This window comes from Phoxinus phoxinus, assembly GCF_949152265.1.
Source record: "Phoxinus phoxinus genome assembly, chromosome: 13".
Lineage (NCBI taxonomy): Eukaryota > Metazoa > Chordata > Actinopteri > Cypriniformes > Leuciscidae > Phoxinus > Phoxinus phoxinus.
In genome coordinates, this window is record NC_136888.1 from 10,717,276 (window position 1) to 10,733,581 (window position 16,306).

The following is a 16,306-nucleotide window of genomic DNA, read 5'->3' on the forward strand; positions in this document are numbered from 1 at the left end:
TTAAACTTATAAATTAATGTACTGCTCTATCAGACACCATTTTAATGTTGACAGAACTTTACATAAACATTGGATTTGTATGTGTCATGATGCCTTCCAATCTTTATTTGACACCAGATAAAAGCGCATTTTTAAGGTTTCGGACACAGCCCTATGTATGCACAGTCTGTCGACCCCTGCAGCACTGAGGACGGGTAGCCATCGGGCAGACAGATGGGACGTTACCTTGGTCAGGTTGCTTAAAGCTAGGTACTGAGCTGAGAGCTGCGAGACACGGTGCACAAAGCCCTTTCCGGCCGTGTGTCCGTCCCACAGCTGCTGGGCCTTCTCCCTCAACCTGTGCAGCTGAGACTCCTTAGAGGCTAATTCCTCTAGCAGAGACTGTGAAAGCACAGGCACGTTAGCACACAGAAGCATCGCACACAGTCCTGTGTTAGTCAGATGATTAATAAAGCAACATGGCAGCACATGAACGGCACAGACGTTAAGACTGGGGATAAGCGGTGTGAAAATGTGCATGACAGAAAAGCAGAATAAAGCATGACATGAAAGCAGCTGTTTTCTACACTTGATCACATGCACTGATCATTTTTTTCACAACATACATTCTGACATTAAAGTCAAATGACCCTGCTTACTTTGTTAATACACATCCCTGGTTGTATTGCGCACACGTCAGTGTTGTAATTATTGTTACTTGAAAAAAAACTAAAACTAAAAAGTTTTTGTTAATGGAAATGACCTGAAATAAATATAAACATTAAATGGAAATAAATGAAATAAATGTTGAAGTACCTAAATTACTAAACCTAAAATAAAAATAAATTAATATATATTAAGTTCATATATTTTTTAAACAGCATATAAAATTGCAAAAACTAAAAAATGTATAAAATATACAAAAATATACAAAAATAACACTAGCACAAATCGTTATAACTGTCTTATAATCTTTTATCAAAATAAAATAACTTTGCTGGCCTTTAAAACGACTTTGCTTTTCGAATGATGTCACCAAGACCACGCAGGCTATTTCATAATGTTATCCAGCAGCCAAAAAGCTATTTATCTTAGCCTTCTTTACATAAGCCAAATAACTTCTGATGCATAAAATCTCTGCCCTACATATTTTTTTACAACCATATTATAAAGTATACATATTTTTCTCATTGAATTTCCAATTTGACAGAGAAATACGTCACATTATGGAAATGAAATGAGTTGTGAATGTTTCATGTTCAGCAGCAATGCCATGAAGCGTAACTACTCCGATCAGCTAGAATGATGCTTGTGAATGGCTCTTCTGGTAATGGCTGTGCATAAAGGTGGTACTGATTACGTTGTACTACACCTGTAACCTGTGCAGTTCCTGTTTCTTGGCTGTGAGGTCATGTAGCCGACTGCTGCTCTCCCGTACGGCTTCTTCGGTTTCATTCAGCCAATCCTGGAGCGGCTCCACGCTCGTTTCAAAGTCCCGCATCTGAGACTGAAGATTCTGGAACAAAATTGTCAATGATGCTACATTTAAAGAGAGAACGATTGATTAGCTAGATCAGGAATTTAAAATGTTTTTTTGTCAGCTGAGGTCCTAAATTATTTACGTAAGTATGCCTTGAGATTGCAAGAAATATTGAATAACATGAATAATAAATGTAACTAGATTTTTAGATGTTGCAGGTAGTTACTATTGTGTTATGCAATGGCTGTTTTGTATGGAATCTTTTTTCCCCGCCACAAAAAAAAAAAAAAAAAGAAGAAGGTTATTTGCACTTTTTATCTCACAATTCTGACTTTGTTCTCAAAATTGTGAAATATAAACTCGCTATTACAAGTTAAAAGTCAAAATTGTGAGATAAAAAGCCATAATTACCTTTTTTATTCTTTATTCCCTGGCGGAAACAAGCTTCCATAGTTGTGTTACGTAGTTTACTGGCCTAAATGAAGAGTCTCAGACTCTAACCCAGATGTCATTAGATTAACAGTGTGTGAATTTTTTTATGATCAAATGATAGCGTCGGACACCTGTAAGGCGGTCTCTCTCTGGTGCAGATTTGTCATGAGTGTTTTCCAGTCTTCTCTGGTTGTGTTTATTTTGGCTCTGACTGACTCCACTCTGTCTTTGGCAATGATACTCATCAGCAGCTCTCCGCTGGCTGCCACCGTGTTTAGTTTGCCGTGGCCTTGCTCACGGTCACTTAGAAACTCCTGCAATAAGAAAAATGTACCGGTACTCTCATTAATGCAATGAATTATATGTCATGTTCCAAACTGGAGCGGAATTCATTCGAAAACTGTTAATAAATCAAACCAATTTTAACCTGGATCTTCTGCAGACTGGACGATGCTTCCGCCAGGTTCTGAGGCACATCAAAACATTTGGCTGTATTGATTTTCGCATTGACCAGCCACTGCTGGAAGTCTCGAAAAGCAGCACGGAACCGCTGCTCCAGGAGCTTCTCCTTTCCCTGACACTCCCGGGACGCCTGGAGACTGAGGCTACAGTGAAGACGGAAGATGAAAACGACAGTGCAGAAGAAAAAGATTTCACTGACAACATGCAGTCTTAGAAGGCACATCTACCATTTGCAGACTCTCGGATGCTGTCAGGGTTCTGTCACTTTGATCTGGTTTATTTTTGGTTTGGTGACAGAGCTCTAACACTCCTATCATCTTGTCTTTGTCTTTGTTCAGACAGTCATGCTCTATGTTTTCTCTCTTGTTGTGAGCGCACGGGTTGAGTGATTATTCACTCACTGTGCGCTCTTGCCGTGTACTTGCCGTGTACTCAAGCCCTGCTCTGCCTGCTGTGCTTTCTCTATGGGTTAGTTTTAGTTGGAATTTTGCTCACTTTTTCCATCTAAACCAAGAACACTGAAGTTCATCTCTACATTTGGGTCCTCACTACCCAGCGCCAGACCAATTTCTGACCAATAAGGGTTGCAAAAATAAGGGCTTCTGAATAAAAATCGAGTAACTGGTTGTGCTACTATTTTGTACGGAGCCCCGCACATGACATGTGGGAAAAATATGTTAAGTATATTGTGGCCACGAATTAACAAATCATTCCCTCAACTTACTAATACGGTCTTGCATACTGGTCTATTTTTAGGATCGTTTTTCGTCAATTTTATTTGCCTACCCCTGAAAAACAAACTATTGGTTATTGGTGGTTTTAAATGTCATTCAGAGATTGGGTGATTATCGGTCAGTCTGTCCATTTTATTTTAGTATTATTCATGTACTATTATTGCTTTAATTAATATTTTGAAGTAGCTTTTATTTTTAATTTTCAGCTTTAATTTTGGTTTAAGTTTTAGAAATTTTGTTATTTGCTTTATATATATATAATTATTATAAGCTCTTTTACTTCAATTTTAGTTTCCGTAATTTTTGTACTTCAGCTAAAAACCTATTTTTTATCTATAGTTTGTATTTTATTTTACCTCAGGATTATTTTAAATCAACAAAAATTATTTTTAGTTAACAATAACAAAAATGGTCTGTCTCTGTGTAAAACCTAGAAATGTTGGTCATAAGTTAGTACCTGTTGTATTCTTTAATGAGGGCGGACACTCTTTCAGATTGAGCGCCCAGATCTCTGGAGAACCGGCACAAGTCATTGAGCTGACACTTCAAATTGTCAGACATGGGCTCCACATTTAGCAGTGCTTCCAGGGTGTCCTGAGTTATAAAAACATTAAGCACAGCAACATTAAAAGAACATATATATATATGTATAATAATCATCTTTATTAATTCGGCTTTACCTTCGCTATCTGCCAGCCCTGCACAGCCTCTTCCCCCGAGGTCATTTCCTCCACCTGCTGCAGTTTGATGCGCCACTCTTGCAGCTTGCTGCTGAACTCCTGCAGGTCCTGCTCCAGCTGTGCAGCTAAGCTGTTGAACTCCTGCTCTGAGTTGGCCATCTGAGATAGAACGCCCTCCAGGCCAGAGCACACGTGTTTAGCTCCGCGCTCCCACTGTTCCCAGGCAGAGAGCATGCCGGACTCCTCCCTCTCCAGAACCTCACAGCCCACCGTGGAAGTGTGGTCCCGTGTGGCGGCTCCACAGCTCTGCACACGGGTCAGGCGCTCACGTCCTTGATTCTTGGAGTCTAACAGCCCCTAAAATTTAATTACAATGCTTTAAAGTTAACATAAAATCGAAACTGACCCAGTATACTTCCTTAAAGGGATAGTTCACCCAAACATGAAAAATACCCCAATATTTACTCACCCTCAAGCCATGTACATGACATCGGTGTACATGACATTCTTCTTTCAGACGAATACAATCGGAGTTATATTAAAAATGTCCTGGCTAATCCAAGCTTTATAATGGGTGTGAATGGCTGGAGAAAATTTGAAGCCCAGAAAAGTGCATCCATCCATGATACAAAATACTCCACACCGCTCCGGGGGGTTAATAAAGGCCTTCTGAATCGAAGTCATGGGGTTTTGTAAGACAGAATACCCATATTTATAAGTCATATACACCCAGGATGGCTTCGGGGTGAGTAAATCATGGGCTAATTTCCGTTTTTGGGTAAACTATCCCTTTAATAAAAGTTTCTTGTTGTTGTTGTGCATGATAAGATATCAGAGCATATGCCCCCCAAAAATATTGGAGTATGTTTTATACAAGAAAATACTACTTGTATTTAAATGTTTCTACTTAAAAATTTCACGTTTAATTCAATATGTTACTTGCTTTCTTTGTAATTATTTATTAAAGTTACTAGCAGATTCGGAGTTAAAATTCATAAATTCATGTAAATCATTCACCAAATTGTTTTTGGTGTGGTGTATAACACACTTTTCAGGAGTAAATTTAATTTACAATGAACAAAAATGAACAGATAATGTCCAATTTTTACAATGAACAAAAATGAACAGATAATGTCCAATTTTAAGGAAATACGCTATAAATACCACTTAAAAGTATCACCGGATTACCATGTTTTTTTGGACATGTTAACAGGTTACAGTAATGGTATAATGTCAAGCTTTTTTATAGGAGAGCTCAGCTGAAAATATCTATCATTACAAAAACTTATTTTATACAACCGTTCAAAAGTTTGGGGTCTGTAAATTTTTTAAATATATATATATACTTGAAAGTCTCTTCTGCTCACCAAAATGTATTAGATCAGTAACAGTAAAGTTACAGAACAGTAATATTGTGAAATATAATTACAATTTAAAATAACTTTTACCGAGTTGAATATATTCTAAAATGTAATTTATTCCTGTGATGGCAAAGCTGTATTTTCAGCATCATTACTCCAGTCCTCAGTGTCACATGATCCTTCAGAAATCAGAAATCAATTTGCTGATTTGCTATTTAAGAAACATCTCTTATTATTACCAATGTTGAAAACAGATGTGCTGCTTAATGCTTTTGTGCATGTATATACCGTATTTTTTTTTCTTCTTCAGCATTCTGTAATGAATAGAAAGTTCAAAAGAACAGCATTTGTTTGAAACAGAAATCTTTTTTAACTATGTCAAATTCTTTACCGTCACTTTTGATCAATTAAACGCATCCTTCCTGAATAAATGTATTAATTTCTTTCAAAAACTTTTGAACGGTAGCGTGTGTCAGTATAGTAAACACAGTACGTACCCTGACTTTAGAGAGTTTCCTCTGAACAGAAGCTGCGTCACCAGACATATCTGACCAGCGCTGGAGCTCCTCTTTAGCCGAGGTGAGCCAGTCGTTCAGGTCACGCACCGACTCCACGTACTGCTCATGCTCTTTGACCATCTCCTCCATCTGCTGGACTTTACTCTACAGCACAAGACAGTATGTACAACACATCAGAAGAAAGAAAACTGATACCGTTTCATTTTTTAATAAATGTTCCTGGTCTTTTTGTGAATAATTCATCAGTGCAGATTATTATTATTACTGTTTCATAGTCTTTTATTATAACATAATTTTCTCTGCCTCAAAGACAACTTTTCTAAAATACATATTTTAAAGCAATAATATTGCTTACCGGTACTTTTCTTAACCAAATAAAAACCCAGTGGATGAAATTAACTCTTATCCTACATTTTTTCCCACTAAATGTTTAGTTTTTCTAATAAAGGCGTTTCGTGTTCTTTTTAAGGCATTTAGCAGACACTATTCCTGCATCCGAAATCGAATATTTCCCTACTATATAGTAGGCAAAAAAACAGTACGCCAAAAGAGACGAATGTCCGAATACATAGTATTCGAAAAACATTAGGCAAAAAGTACCTAGATAACCTTCGATGGACACTTAACTATCCCATGAGGACATGGGAGAGGATTTATGAATAACAGTGGAGCGACACAACTGACGATGGTAGGTCATGTGACAGTAACAACATGGCGGATGTAGTCCATCTTAATTTCATTCATACTAGCCATATTCAAACTATATAGAACATCCTTTTTTACCGGTTTAGTTCCTACTCAGACAGTATGCAATTTCGGACGCACCGTATTGTCCTGAGTGACTTACAGGAGGTGGTTTGAATTGTATGTTTATATTTAGATTGCATATTTTTACCTTAATGACACTTGTGATGTTGGTAAACTGTGTGTTAAACTCAGATTTTGGTCCTTCTGCGAATGCCTGGTCTCCTGTTTTCTCATACATCTCTGAGGCTTTCTCATTCAGACGGGTCAGTGCTGAGGAATGGACCTCCACATCAGCCTTAATAGCCCGTAGGCGTTCCAGCAGCGAGGCCTTCTCTTTCAGCCCGGGCTGCTGGGGCAGAGCCACTCCAGCCTCCTGCTCCACCATCTCCATCCACTGCTGCAGCTGAGCTTTACTCTCCAGAAAACAGCCCCACTGAGCTACGGTCCACTCCAGGCGACTGCATCACACACACACACATGATTATTATATAATTCTGCAAAGTTAGGTTTCATAAGAGGAGACAGGAACTCTCACCTGTGACAGCTCATTGCGGTCATGAGGATATTGGCCCAGGAATCCTTCAGACTCTTGAGCTGAGAGCGGATAACTTCCTGTTTATCCCTACTGCAATTCTTCAGCACCTGTTCTCCCTTCCCTACGGTCATGTTGAGCTTCACTTCCCCTTCACCCTTCATTAGCAAGATGTCCTGAAACAATAGCATCAAAATACTATATATAATTTTTGAGAATCCTAAAAAAAAGTGTGTATTATTAACTAATAAGACAAAAAAAAATTTTTTTTTTATTTAATTTAATAAAATTATTGATTGCAGAAAAATGTGAAAAGTAATATTATTTGTAGTATGAGGAATTAAATTTAAAAAAGTGCTGCCCAGTGCATATTAAAATATAAAATAATCCTCATATCTCCTCATATGGGTGTCATGACTCTGTTTTCTGACCTGAACCAGGCCCAATCTCTTCTCCAGGGTCTCTTTATTCCCGCTGGTGCTGTTGAGTGTGTTGAGGCGCTCCTGTACGCCACTGAGCCATCCCCAGGTGCTCTGCAGCGTCTCCTCGAAGTTCTGCTGCTCCTGCTGACTGAGCTGACACACGCGCAGTCTCTCCCTCGCCGCCTTGAGAAGCGCCTGATGCTGCAGCTGGAGCTGTGCAGACGCCCGCACCTCCGCCCCACTGCCGTGACCCCCCTCGCCCAGAGCCTGAGCCTCCTGACACAGACTCTCAAACGAGTCACTGCAGGAGAACAGGTTGGAAAATTATTTGCATTTAAAAAAAATAAAAAAATCAATACATTATAATTACTTATATATTATAAAATGTCAATATTAGATCTGTAAATATGAGAATCTCATGAAAACATGCCCAGGTCACATTTCCCACAAATAAGAAATATGTTTAATTGTCATGAAAATAATTTCACAATGCAAAAAAAAAAACATAAGACCGGCTAAATAACATATCAGTTTAGGTCATATTTACCTGCAAAATAAAATAAAATACAAACATTTAAATAAATAAATAGTTATTCAATTATTCATATTTATTTATTCATTCATTCATTTATTCATTTAAATGTGTGTATTTTGCATATATTAAATGTTTCGGTTAGGATCTTTCACAAATTGGTATACATGCTTAAAAAGAATTTATAATAATTGGTAACACTTAACAATAAGGTTCATTAGTTAACATTAGTTAACTACCTTAGTTAACATGAACTAAGAATGAACAATACTACTTCAACACTTATTCATCTTAGTTAATATTAATTTCAACATTTACTAATACATTATTAAAATCAAAGGTTGTATTTGTTAACATTAGTTAATGCCCCGTGAACTAACATGAACAAACAATGAACAGCTGGATTTTTAATAACTAACATTAACAAAGATTAATAAATACTGTAACAAATGTATTGCTCATTGTTAGTTAATGCTAGTTAATACATTAACTAATGAACCTTATTGTAAAGTGTTTTGCTGGTGCAAAAAAAAGGGCTGTTTATTTACCAATCAGTTTGATATTTGTCAGTTTAACATATGCTAACCTCTCTTTAAGCACTTCATGTTGGAATTCTTCCACGCGCTCCAGCGTCACTTTCTCCTGATCGCTGTGTCTCCCCTCGGGCAGCTCTGTGCTCATCCTCACATCCATACGCTCCAGCCAGCGTGTCAACCTCTGCAGACAGCTCTCAAAGCTAGAAAGACACAGCACAGATTTCAATTCAGAGCGTCTGGGCCAAATAACCCCCCGGCCAACTTGAGAGACGATAGCATGTCCTCGCTTCCACAGCAAAGCCGTTTATCCGCAGGAATTATTTCAAACAATCTGCCGCTGTAATATTGAACCCAGCAAGCAGCAGTGCGAACTGTGAAGCCGCTGTTCAGTTCTCACCCGCTGAGCAGACTGGCGCTGTCTTCCAGGTTCTGCTGGTTCTGTTTACACTGCTCCACATAGCTGTCCCAGTCCTGCTGGATAGAGGAGAGGTTCTGCTGGACCTGGCCAGCGCTGGCTTTGGGGAGGTGTAGAAGAAGCTTCTCGCCCTCTGTACACACCAGTGTTAGACGGCTGTCTCCGTCCTCCACCCGCTCCAGAGCTCCCTGTGAGACAGAGAAGTGACCCCACAATGAGTGCTAAGTGTTAAACATACACAAGCCATACAACTTCGTTTGTACCACAGATAAAAGATGCAAAATCCGACAGACTTACATTGAAGAAGGAACAAGCTATGAAATGGCAGTGAATGCTAAATGAGATTTTGAAGCCCAAAAAAGCGCATCCATCCATGATAAAAGTAATCCAAACGGCTCCAAGGGGTTAATAAAGGCCTTTTGAAGCAAAGCAACGCATTTGTGTAAGAAAAATATCCATATTTAAAAACTTGAAATAACTCAAACTAAAATAACGAGCTTCCAACAGACGGCCGTAAGCAACGATTTACAGCGAAAGAGTAACCCTTGACCTGACACATAACGTATTGCGGAGGCGCAGAGGATAGAGCAAACCAAAACACCGGTCACAAATTAGAAGTTTAAAACGAGAATTTTTAAAGAGAAATCTCAGAGAAGCTTGAGTTTATTGCACAGCCATGTTTGTTTGAACCGTGAGAGGCGTCTAAGCTAACGCTACTTCTACATTCAACGTCATTCATCACATCAAGGGTTACTCTTAAGTTGACTTGCATAGGCAGAATGTCGGAAGCTACGGTAGTTATTTTGGTTGATAAAGTTTTAAATATGGATATTTTTCTTACACAATGCATCTCTTCGCTTCAGGAGGTCTTTATTAACCCCCTAAAGCCATGTGGATTACTTTTATCATGGATGGGTTATAAAAATCCACTTTTTTGGGGCTTCAAAATCTCATTTACCATTCACTACCATTATAAAGCTTGTAAGACCATTTTTTTTTTGTTTTTTTTTTACTTAGATATTCATCTGAAAGAAGACAGTCATTTACACTTAGGAAGGCTTGAGGGTAATTCATGGAGTAATTTTTATTTTTGGGTGAACTAACCCTTTAAAGAATCCTGAAAAAAAAATGTATCACAGTTTCCACAAAAATATGAAGCAGCACAACTGTTTTCAACATGGATAATAATCAGAAATGTTTCTTGAGCAGCAAATCAACATAATAGAATGATTTCCGAAGGATTATGAGACACTGAAGACTGGAGTGATGATTCAGCTTTGCCATCACAGAAATAGATAACTGTTTTCCATGTGAATATATTTCATAAAATGTAAAATATTAATAATAATATTTCACATTTTTTACTGTATTTTTTATCAAATAAACAGTCTTGGTAAACATTAGAGGATTCTTTCATTAAAAACCACCTAGAAACCGCAGAGAACAACTATCAACTGCATAGCAATGCCCGACAACCTCCTACAACAATATACAGAATCAGGGAAGTTTAGCACAGGGAAAGCACAACTATTAATAAAAATCCTTCGAAGAATCATAAGAAAGACCATTTAAAAATAGTACTTCATAATAGTTCACTACAGCTCATATAACAAATGACATATTTTCCAGCTAACTTATCCATGTTTTTTTTCTGCCCAGTCACAATCATCATTTCAATAGTGTTGTTTTAAGACATTTTAACAGTTGCTTGCTTGGTATCTATTTTTAAGGCTGCCCACACTGGTCCAAATCCCACTCAAAATAGCTGTATATTTATTTTATTGGCTGTGATTTTGCCATTTTACATAGCATTTTTCTTCTCAATGAGGTCAGAAAGATTACTTGACACTCTAAGGCAACATTTTTCAAAATGCTCAGTTACATGTAGGATGAGGTGTACCTTCAATTTCTGCAGTTTGCGTTCCACCACGCTCATGTCACCAGAATGGTCGGCACATTCTCTCACAATGTCTTTCTGTCCAGAGAGCCATGTATGAAACTCCTTCACAAGATCTGAGAAAAGACAAAGAGGACAGTAAGTAATCTTAATGCAATGTCTATCCTAGAATCAAAGGAAAGATCATTTTAATTCAGGAAGACTGATTCTCACCGTTGAAGTTCTGCTGGAGGCCGTGCTGCATGGACCCAAGCTTCTTAACACAGAGCTGATTGACCGTATCATATTTCTTGATGAGGTCAGTCAGAGAGGAACCTAAACCAGCTAGTTCCTCTGAGGGGTATTTTCTGCAAAGTGTGTTCAAACTTTCTCGGGCTGAGTCAATGCTACTCTGCTGGTTTTGAAGCTCCTTCTGGATTTCCTATAAATTGTATGCATAGAAAACCTTTTATTTATTTTCTCTTGAAGTGCATTTATATTGCAAGTCAAGAGTTCTTGAAGCAAAACAGTCATAATTTAGCATTATCTGACCATTTTCCATTCTCTCTCTGATCCCTAGACAGACCTCAACAACGGTAAGGATTTTTCTTGTGTGTTTCAGATTTTTACTAGCCCTCCCAAAATGTTCACTGGCCCCACCACCATCACAAAAAAATATTATATTGTTTTTTATAATATATTGTTTTAGTTGGTTTTTATGTATTGTATTTGAATAAATTCGGTTGTCATGACAGCAAAATTCTCGATTTCACAATTTTTATACCACGACAAGAACTACTAGCCTAACTCATAAACATCAAAGATTTTTAAAAACACAGACACAGACAGCAGCAGGTTTATAAGGCTGCTGTCACTTTAAGAACTGACGCACAAATCTATTCGACTGTTTACGTTCATTTTATACTCTAACTCATTGAAGACTCTGCTTTCAAGGATACACACTAAAAAAAAATTGTGTTTTTGCAGTCAATTCTGTCCCACCAAGCATCTTTCATGCTTGCCTTGGGTCATTGGCCAGTCCTTATTTTCGAGCCCTGCCTAGAGCTTTTAAAACTTCCATATAAAATTATTGAAGATTGATGCTAATCGTGATATATATCACTTAAAATGAAAGAAATCACACTTTTTGTACCTTTACTCTGCAGATCTCTTCAGGAGCTGTTCCACAGGGTGAATCCACTAAAGATCTCTCAACGTTCGTCAGCCACTCAGACATCTGGGTGAGGAAATCTTCCAGCTGCTTCTTCTGAGAGCAGAAATCTTGGAGGTTGCTCTTGGCTTGATCGCATAACTCTTCGATGCTACTAATTTTCCTTCTGAGGTCCGTCTCCATGACCTGGAAGATATCAAAGGTTTGAAGATGGCGTACAGGTGATGAATCAAATGGAGATCAAACTTAAGGCAAGCTCACACTACATGACTGTTGGCTGGATTTTGCTGTCACATACAGATTACCAAGGTGTGCAACAAAACCACCGGATCGCGATTGATATTATTGTCATGTGATCTTGTAGTGTGTGCAATGCAACGTTAAGGTGGAACTAAACACAGTGCAGATGCTATAAACGTAAAAATCTCATAATTACTTTATGAATTTATGTGAGAAAACTTGTTTTTTTTCACTGTGGGTCGAGACTGCCTTTTGAGCAATTGTCTTGTAGTTTGTGCACCTCGTCAGTGTTGTGTAGTATGCGTGCTGCTATGACAAGATGCCAACATATGACAAGAAACGTAGTTGTGTAGTCTGAGAAATACAGCTTGCCCTTACCTGCAGTTTAGCATGAACGTCGTGGCCACCACAAAGCTGTTTCAGCTCTGAAACTTTTTCTTGTAAAGCATCAATCTTCTTTTCTTTTAGGCCAACATCCACCTACACAGAAAAATGAATAACATATTACACAACTGGTGCTCTGGTTTTATAACAGTGTTTAACAACACCGTTTGGAACGTGCCTTGACTTCCGAGAGTTTGTTTGCGGTTTTCTGGCTATCGTTGAAGTTATTGAGTCCATCCGTAAGATCCATAACCGAGCTGTTGGACCAGCTTTCAATTTCTCCACTGATATCGTAGATTTCCACCCACAAAGCAGAGCTCCTCTTGAGACTTTCGAGATTGTCCTCGATTTTCTCTGAAACCTGTGTTTATATGAAGAATAATGGCTCTTAGATTCTGTTTTATGATTTTTTTTAAATGAAGATTTAATAATTGGCAATTGGACAAACTCACATCTAGCCACTGGTCCACTGTGGCATCTATTTCTGTCTTCACAATCTGGGTGTCGCATTCCGGGATCTTGTTTAATTCACTTAAAAGCTTCTTTCCTTTACTGGAGAATCGCTCAAGCACATCCTGGTTACTGGCCATCTCTGCTTTTACAGCTTCATGCTACAGAGAGGAAGATAATTAAAGCCCAACATTAAAGTTTATCTTGGTTAGAAAAAGCTAGTAACTGTTTTAGCTGCTATTTTGCATTCTGCCTGCAGACTGGCAGGTTTTACCTTTAACAAGGATCTCCGTGTGTCCTCTTGGTCTTTTAGGACGGCTTTAATGTCGGCTATGGCATCAGCGCTCTCCAATATCGTGTTTATTGAAGACTTCAGACTCTGGTAGTCTTTCATAAGGTCTACCAAAGCGCTGCTCTGCTCTTGCCTGGAACAAAATCACGCAGCAACGTCAGCTAGATACTAAAGATTTGCACCTTTGCAAAACTAAGAACTCAGTCACCATGTGCCCGTTAAAGACTTGTGTTTTTTTTTTATTCTTTAAACATTAAATGCACTTGTTAGGTTTCTGTCCAAGTCCATAATATTGTTAGGACATGATTGACTGATTGATTGAGTGGCAAATACCAATAAAATCGAACAAAAAAAGTACAATAGGTCGTTCCTGGTGGCCCACCTTTCAGTGATGAGTTTCTTGGTGTCTTCCCAGGAGGTCTGAAGCAGGCTGATCTCCCTCAGCACTTCACCACCCAACTCTGCATCTCTCTGAGCCAGCTGTTGACCTTTATCCCTGAGCCACTGCTCCTCCTGCTGGTGGGACTGGAGCTCGTCTTCCAGCTGATTGAAGAACCGAAGCCTACACACATCACAAAGAAGATGCAGTTCTATAACACAGCCACAGACATGTACAAACAAGCCTTTTAAAAAAAGGCCAATCCATACCTCTGCTGTAGAGTATGTACATTGGGCTCTTTCAGGCCCTGTTGATCTGCCTTCTCTTCTATGTCCTCCACCGTTTTGAGCAGTTGCTCTTTACGCTGTCTGAACGAGCTCCACAGAGCACCGAGAGCCTCAGCTTCGCTTTGCTTCGAGCCCAGTAGGTTCCTCACGGCATCAAGCTCAACACTCAAGGAGTCGGCCAATGAGCGGCACGAGGAGCGCGTCTCCTTCCCATTGATCAGGTGGAGATGAGCCTTACAGAGGCTGCCGTCCAGGTTCACGGCAAGCGTCTCAAGGCGGCCGATATCAGGAACGATGGCTTCCAGGTCTCTCTGCAGCTCGTCCACACGGCTTTTATCCCAACTCCCAGCGCTCTCCACAGTCTGTCTGAGGCCCTGAAGGACGCCGGACGCCACACTGTGGGTGTGTAGGAAGGCCTCGAGCTTCTCCAGACTCTCACCTCGTAGATCAACCAGCTGATGGGCCTCCAGGTACGGCTGCGAGGAGCTTTCCCACTTTCCCTGAAGCTGCTGAACCTCAGCAGGCTCACAAACATCACACAAGACCTTTGTTTGCTGTTGAAGACTCTGTCTTACAATGCTTTGCTTCTGCAGGCCATCTCTTCTCTCCTGGGGGGAAAAATTATGAAACATTACCGCCTTTTCAAATCTGTAATCTCTCTTACTGCCGATAAATAACATATTCTGTTCTCCTGATTTTATATTTACTAGGGTTCTCAATTTAACACATTAAACAATTGCTTTTAAAAACAATCAACTTTTTTGTTATTGCCTATAATCAACACTTTTATCTGTCACAATAATGTTACTTCAGCAAATATTCATATTCATTTTCAAATTGTGTAATTAATTGGATTAAAAATGTCATTCGATTGGCATCCGTAATATTTACATTAGATTTAAATACAACTGTTCAAAAGTTTGGGTCAAAACTGGTCAGTAAGATTTTTATGAAAAGGTATCTTATGCTCACCAATGCTACATTTAAAGAGAGTAATATTGTAAAATATGATTAGAATTTAATATAACTATTATTTAATTTAATAATTATTTATATTTTATAATTATTTAATATATTAATATTATTTAATATATATATAATTATTTAATTATTATTTGTAAATTGTATTTATTTATTTGATTCAAATTTTCAACATCATTATGAAAACAGTTGTGGTGCTTAATGTCCATGTCCATTTTTTTATGTATAGAAAGTTTAAAAGAACACATTTATTTAAAATCAATTTAAATAAATATTTTGTAACAATGTAAAAGTAACAGTGTAGTGTACATTGATCATAAAACAGTTTTCAATAAATAATTTGAGTTTGAGAATGTCCATAATTAAGATAAAAGATGTCTTATATTGTTCCCAATGAATGGAGGCTCTCATAATGGAACGTACCTTGATATCACTGGTGGAAGGTTGAAGATCCGTGACATCAATGTGAGAGGACGAATTTAAAGATGAGAGGAAAGACTCTCCCCATTTGAAGAACTTCTGTAGGGCCTGATCAAACTGTTCCACCTGAGAACGGTGCTCCTGAAGAACTTGGATTCTGTAACAGTTTGATGTACTATATTACACATACTCTAACATTCATAATTTCAAGAAACCATTATAAAGGAACATAAAAGAACATGGAACATATACTGTAAAACTCAATCAATGTGTAGAATTTAGCCTGCAAATACTTGTACAGAACTTATGACTGACCTGTTAGGTATAGCTGTGGTCTGACTCTTCCATCTTTTCTCGAGCTGTTCATGGGCTTCTTTGAGTGTTTTCACATGTTCATCTGATGCAGTGGTGTAAAGGGTTGGTGTTTGGGCCTCCAGCCTGTTGTAAACTGACTCCAGAGACTGAAGTTCACTCTGTAGGTGCTTTAAAAGAACAATATTTAAGAAATTGAAGAAACAAAATAAAAAGCCATATTATGCCCTTTTAGAAAGTTTAGATTTTGTTTTTGGGCTTTACTAGAAAAGGTCTTCATGCTTAAATGTTTAAAAAACACATGATTTGCCCCATATTTTACATTATTGCAGCCTCTCTTCTCAGTCTGTCTGTAACGCATCTCTATGAAGCCCCTCCTTACGAAAAGCGCAATTGGTTGGCTGGACCAATGTGTTGCGATTGGTCAACCGCTTCGAGCGTGTTTGGGAAATGTCACACGGTTTACCGCAACAACACATTACTTACACAACTCAACCAGGCCTCGCCATGTTATTTTGCGTGTGCTTTGGGCGGGAATTATTTAAATGAGGAATAATGAGGCTAAAAGGCTCAAGACTACAATCAATGCATTTCAGGAAGTTCAGAAACAGTGCGCACTGATATAGAGAATAACTCCCTTTGGAGTGACTTTGTCCTTTGTAACTTTTTCATGTTAAAACGTGT

The 16,306-nt window shown here is 38.4% G+C and overlaps 1 protein-coding gene across 1 annotated transcript in view; it reads right to left on the reverse strand.

Moving 5' to 3' along the window:
• The window catches only part of syne1b (spectrin repeat containing, nuclear envelope 1b), a 124,813-nt gene that overhangs the window by 66,783 nt on the left and 41,724 nt on the right, over window positions 1–16,306 (reverse strand). Inside the window, exons 37-59 of the mRNA XM_079632146.1 lie at window positions 15,626–15,792; window positions 15,314–15,467; window positions 13,892–14,517; window positions 13,626–13,805; window positions 13,226–13,376; window positions 12,954–13,112; window positions 12,680–12,862; window positions 12,496–12,597; window positions 11,860–12,063; window positions 10,941–11,148; window positions 10,731–10,843; window positions 8,813–9,018; window positions 8,466–8,615; window positions 7,357–7,648; window positions 6,929–7,101; window positions 6,542–6,851; window positions 5,626–5,790; window positions 3,768–4,124; window positions 3,545–3,681; window positions 2,319–2,496; window positions 2,023–2,205; window positions 1,352–1,495; window positions 226–381 (exon numbers count right to left, since the gene is read on the reverse strand). Coding sequence (XP_079488272.1) covers window positions 226–381; window positions 1,352–1,495; window positions 2,023–2,205; window positions 2,319–2,496; window positions 3,545–3,681; window positions 3,768–4,124; window positions 5,626–5,790; window positions 6,542–6,851; window positions 6,929–7,101; window positions 7,357–7,648; window positions 8,466–8,615; window positions 8,813–9,018; window positions 10,731–10,843; window positions 10,941–11,148; window positions 11,860–12,063; window positions 12,496–12,597; window positions 12,680–12,862; window positions 12,954–13,112; window positions 13,226–13,376; window positions 13,626–13,805; window positions 13,892–14,517; window positions 15,314–15,467; window positions 15,626–15,792 — 4,698 coding nt within the window. The remainder of the gene's footprint in view (window positions 1–225; window positions 382–1,351; window positions 1,496–2,022; window positions 2,206–2,318; window positions 2,497–3,544; window positions 3,682–3,767; window positions 4,125–5,625; window positions 5,791–6,541; window positions 6,852–6,928; window positions 7,102–7,356; window positions 7,649–8,465; window positions 8,616–8,812; window positions 9,019–10,730; window positions 10,844–10,940; window positions 11,149–11,859; window positions 12,064–12,495; window positions 12,598–12,679; window positions 12,863–12,953; window positions 13,113–13,225; window positions 13,377–13,625; window positions 13,806–13,891; window positions 14,518–15,313; window positions 15,468–15,625; window positions 15,793–16,306) is intronic.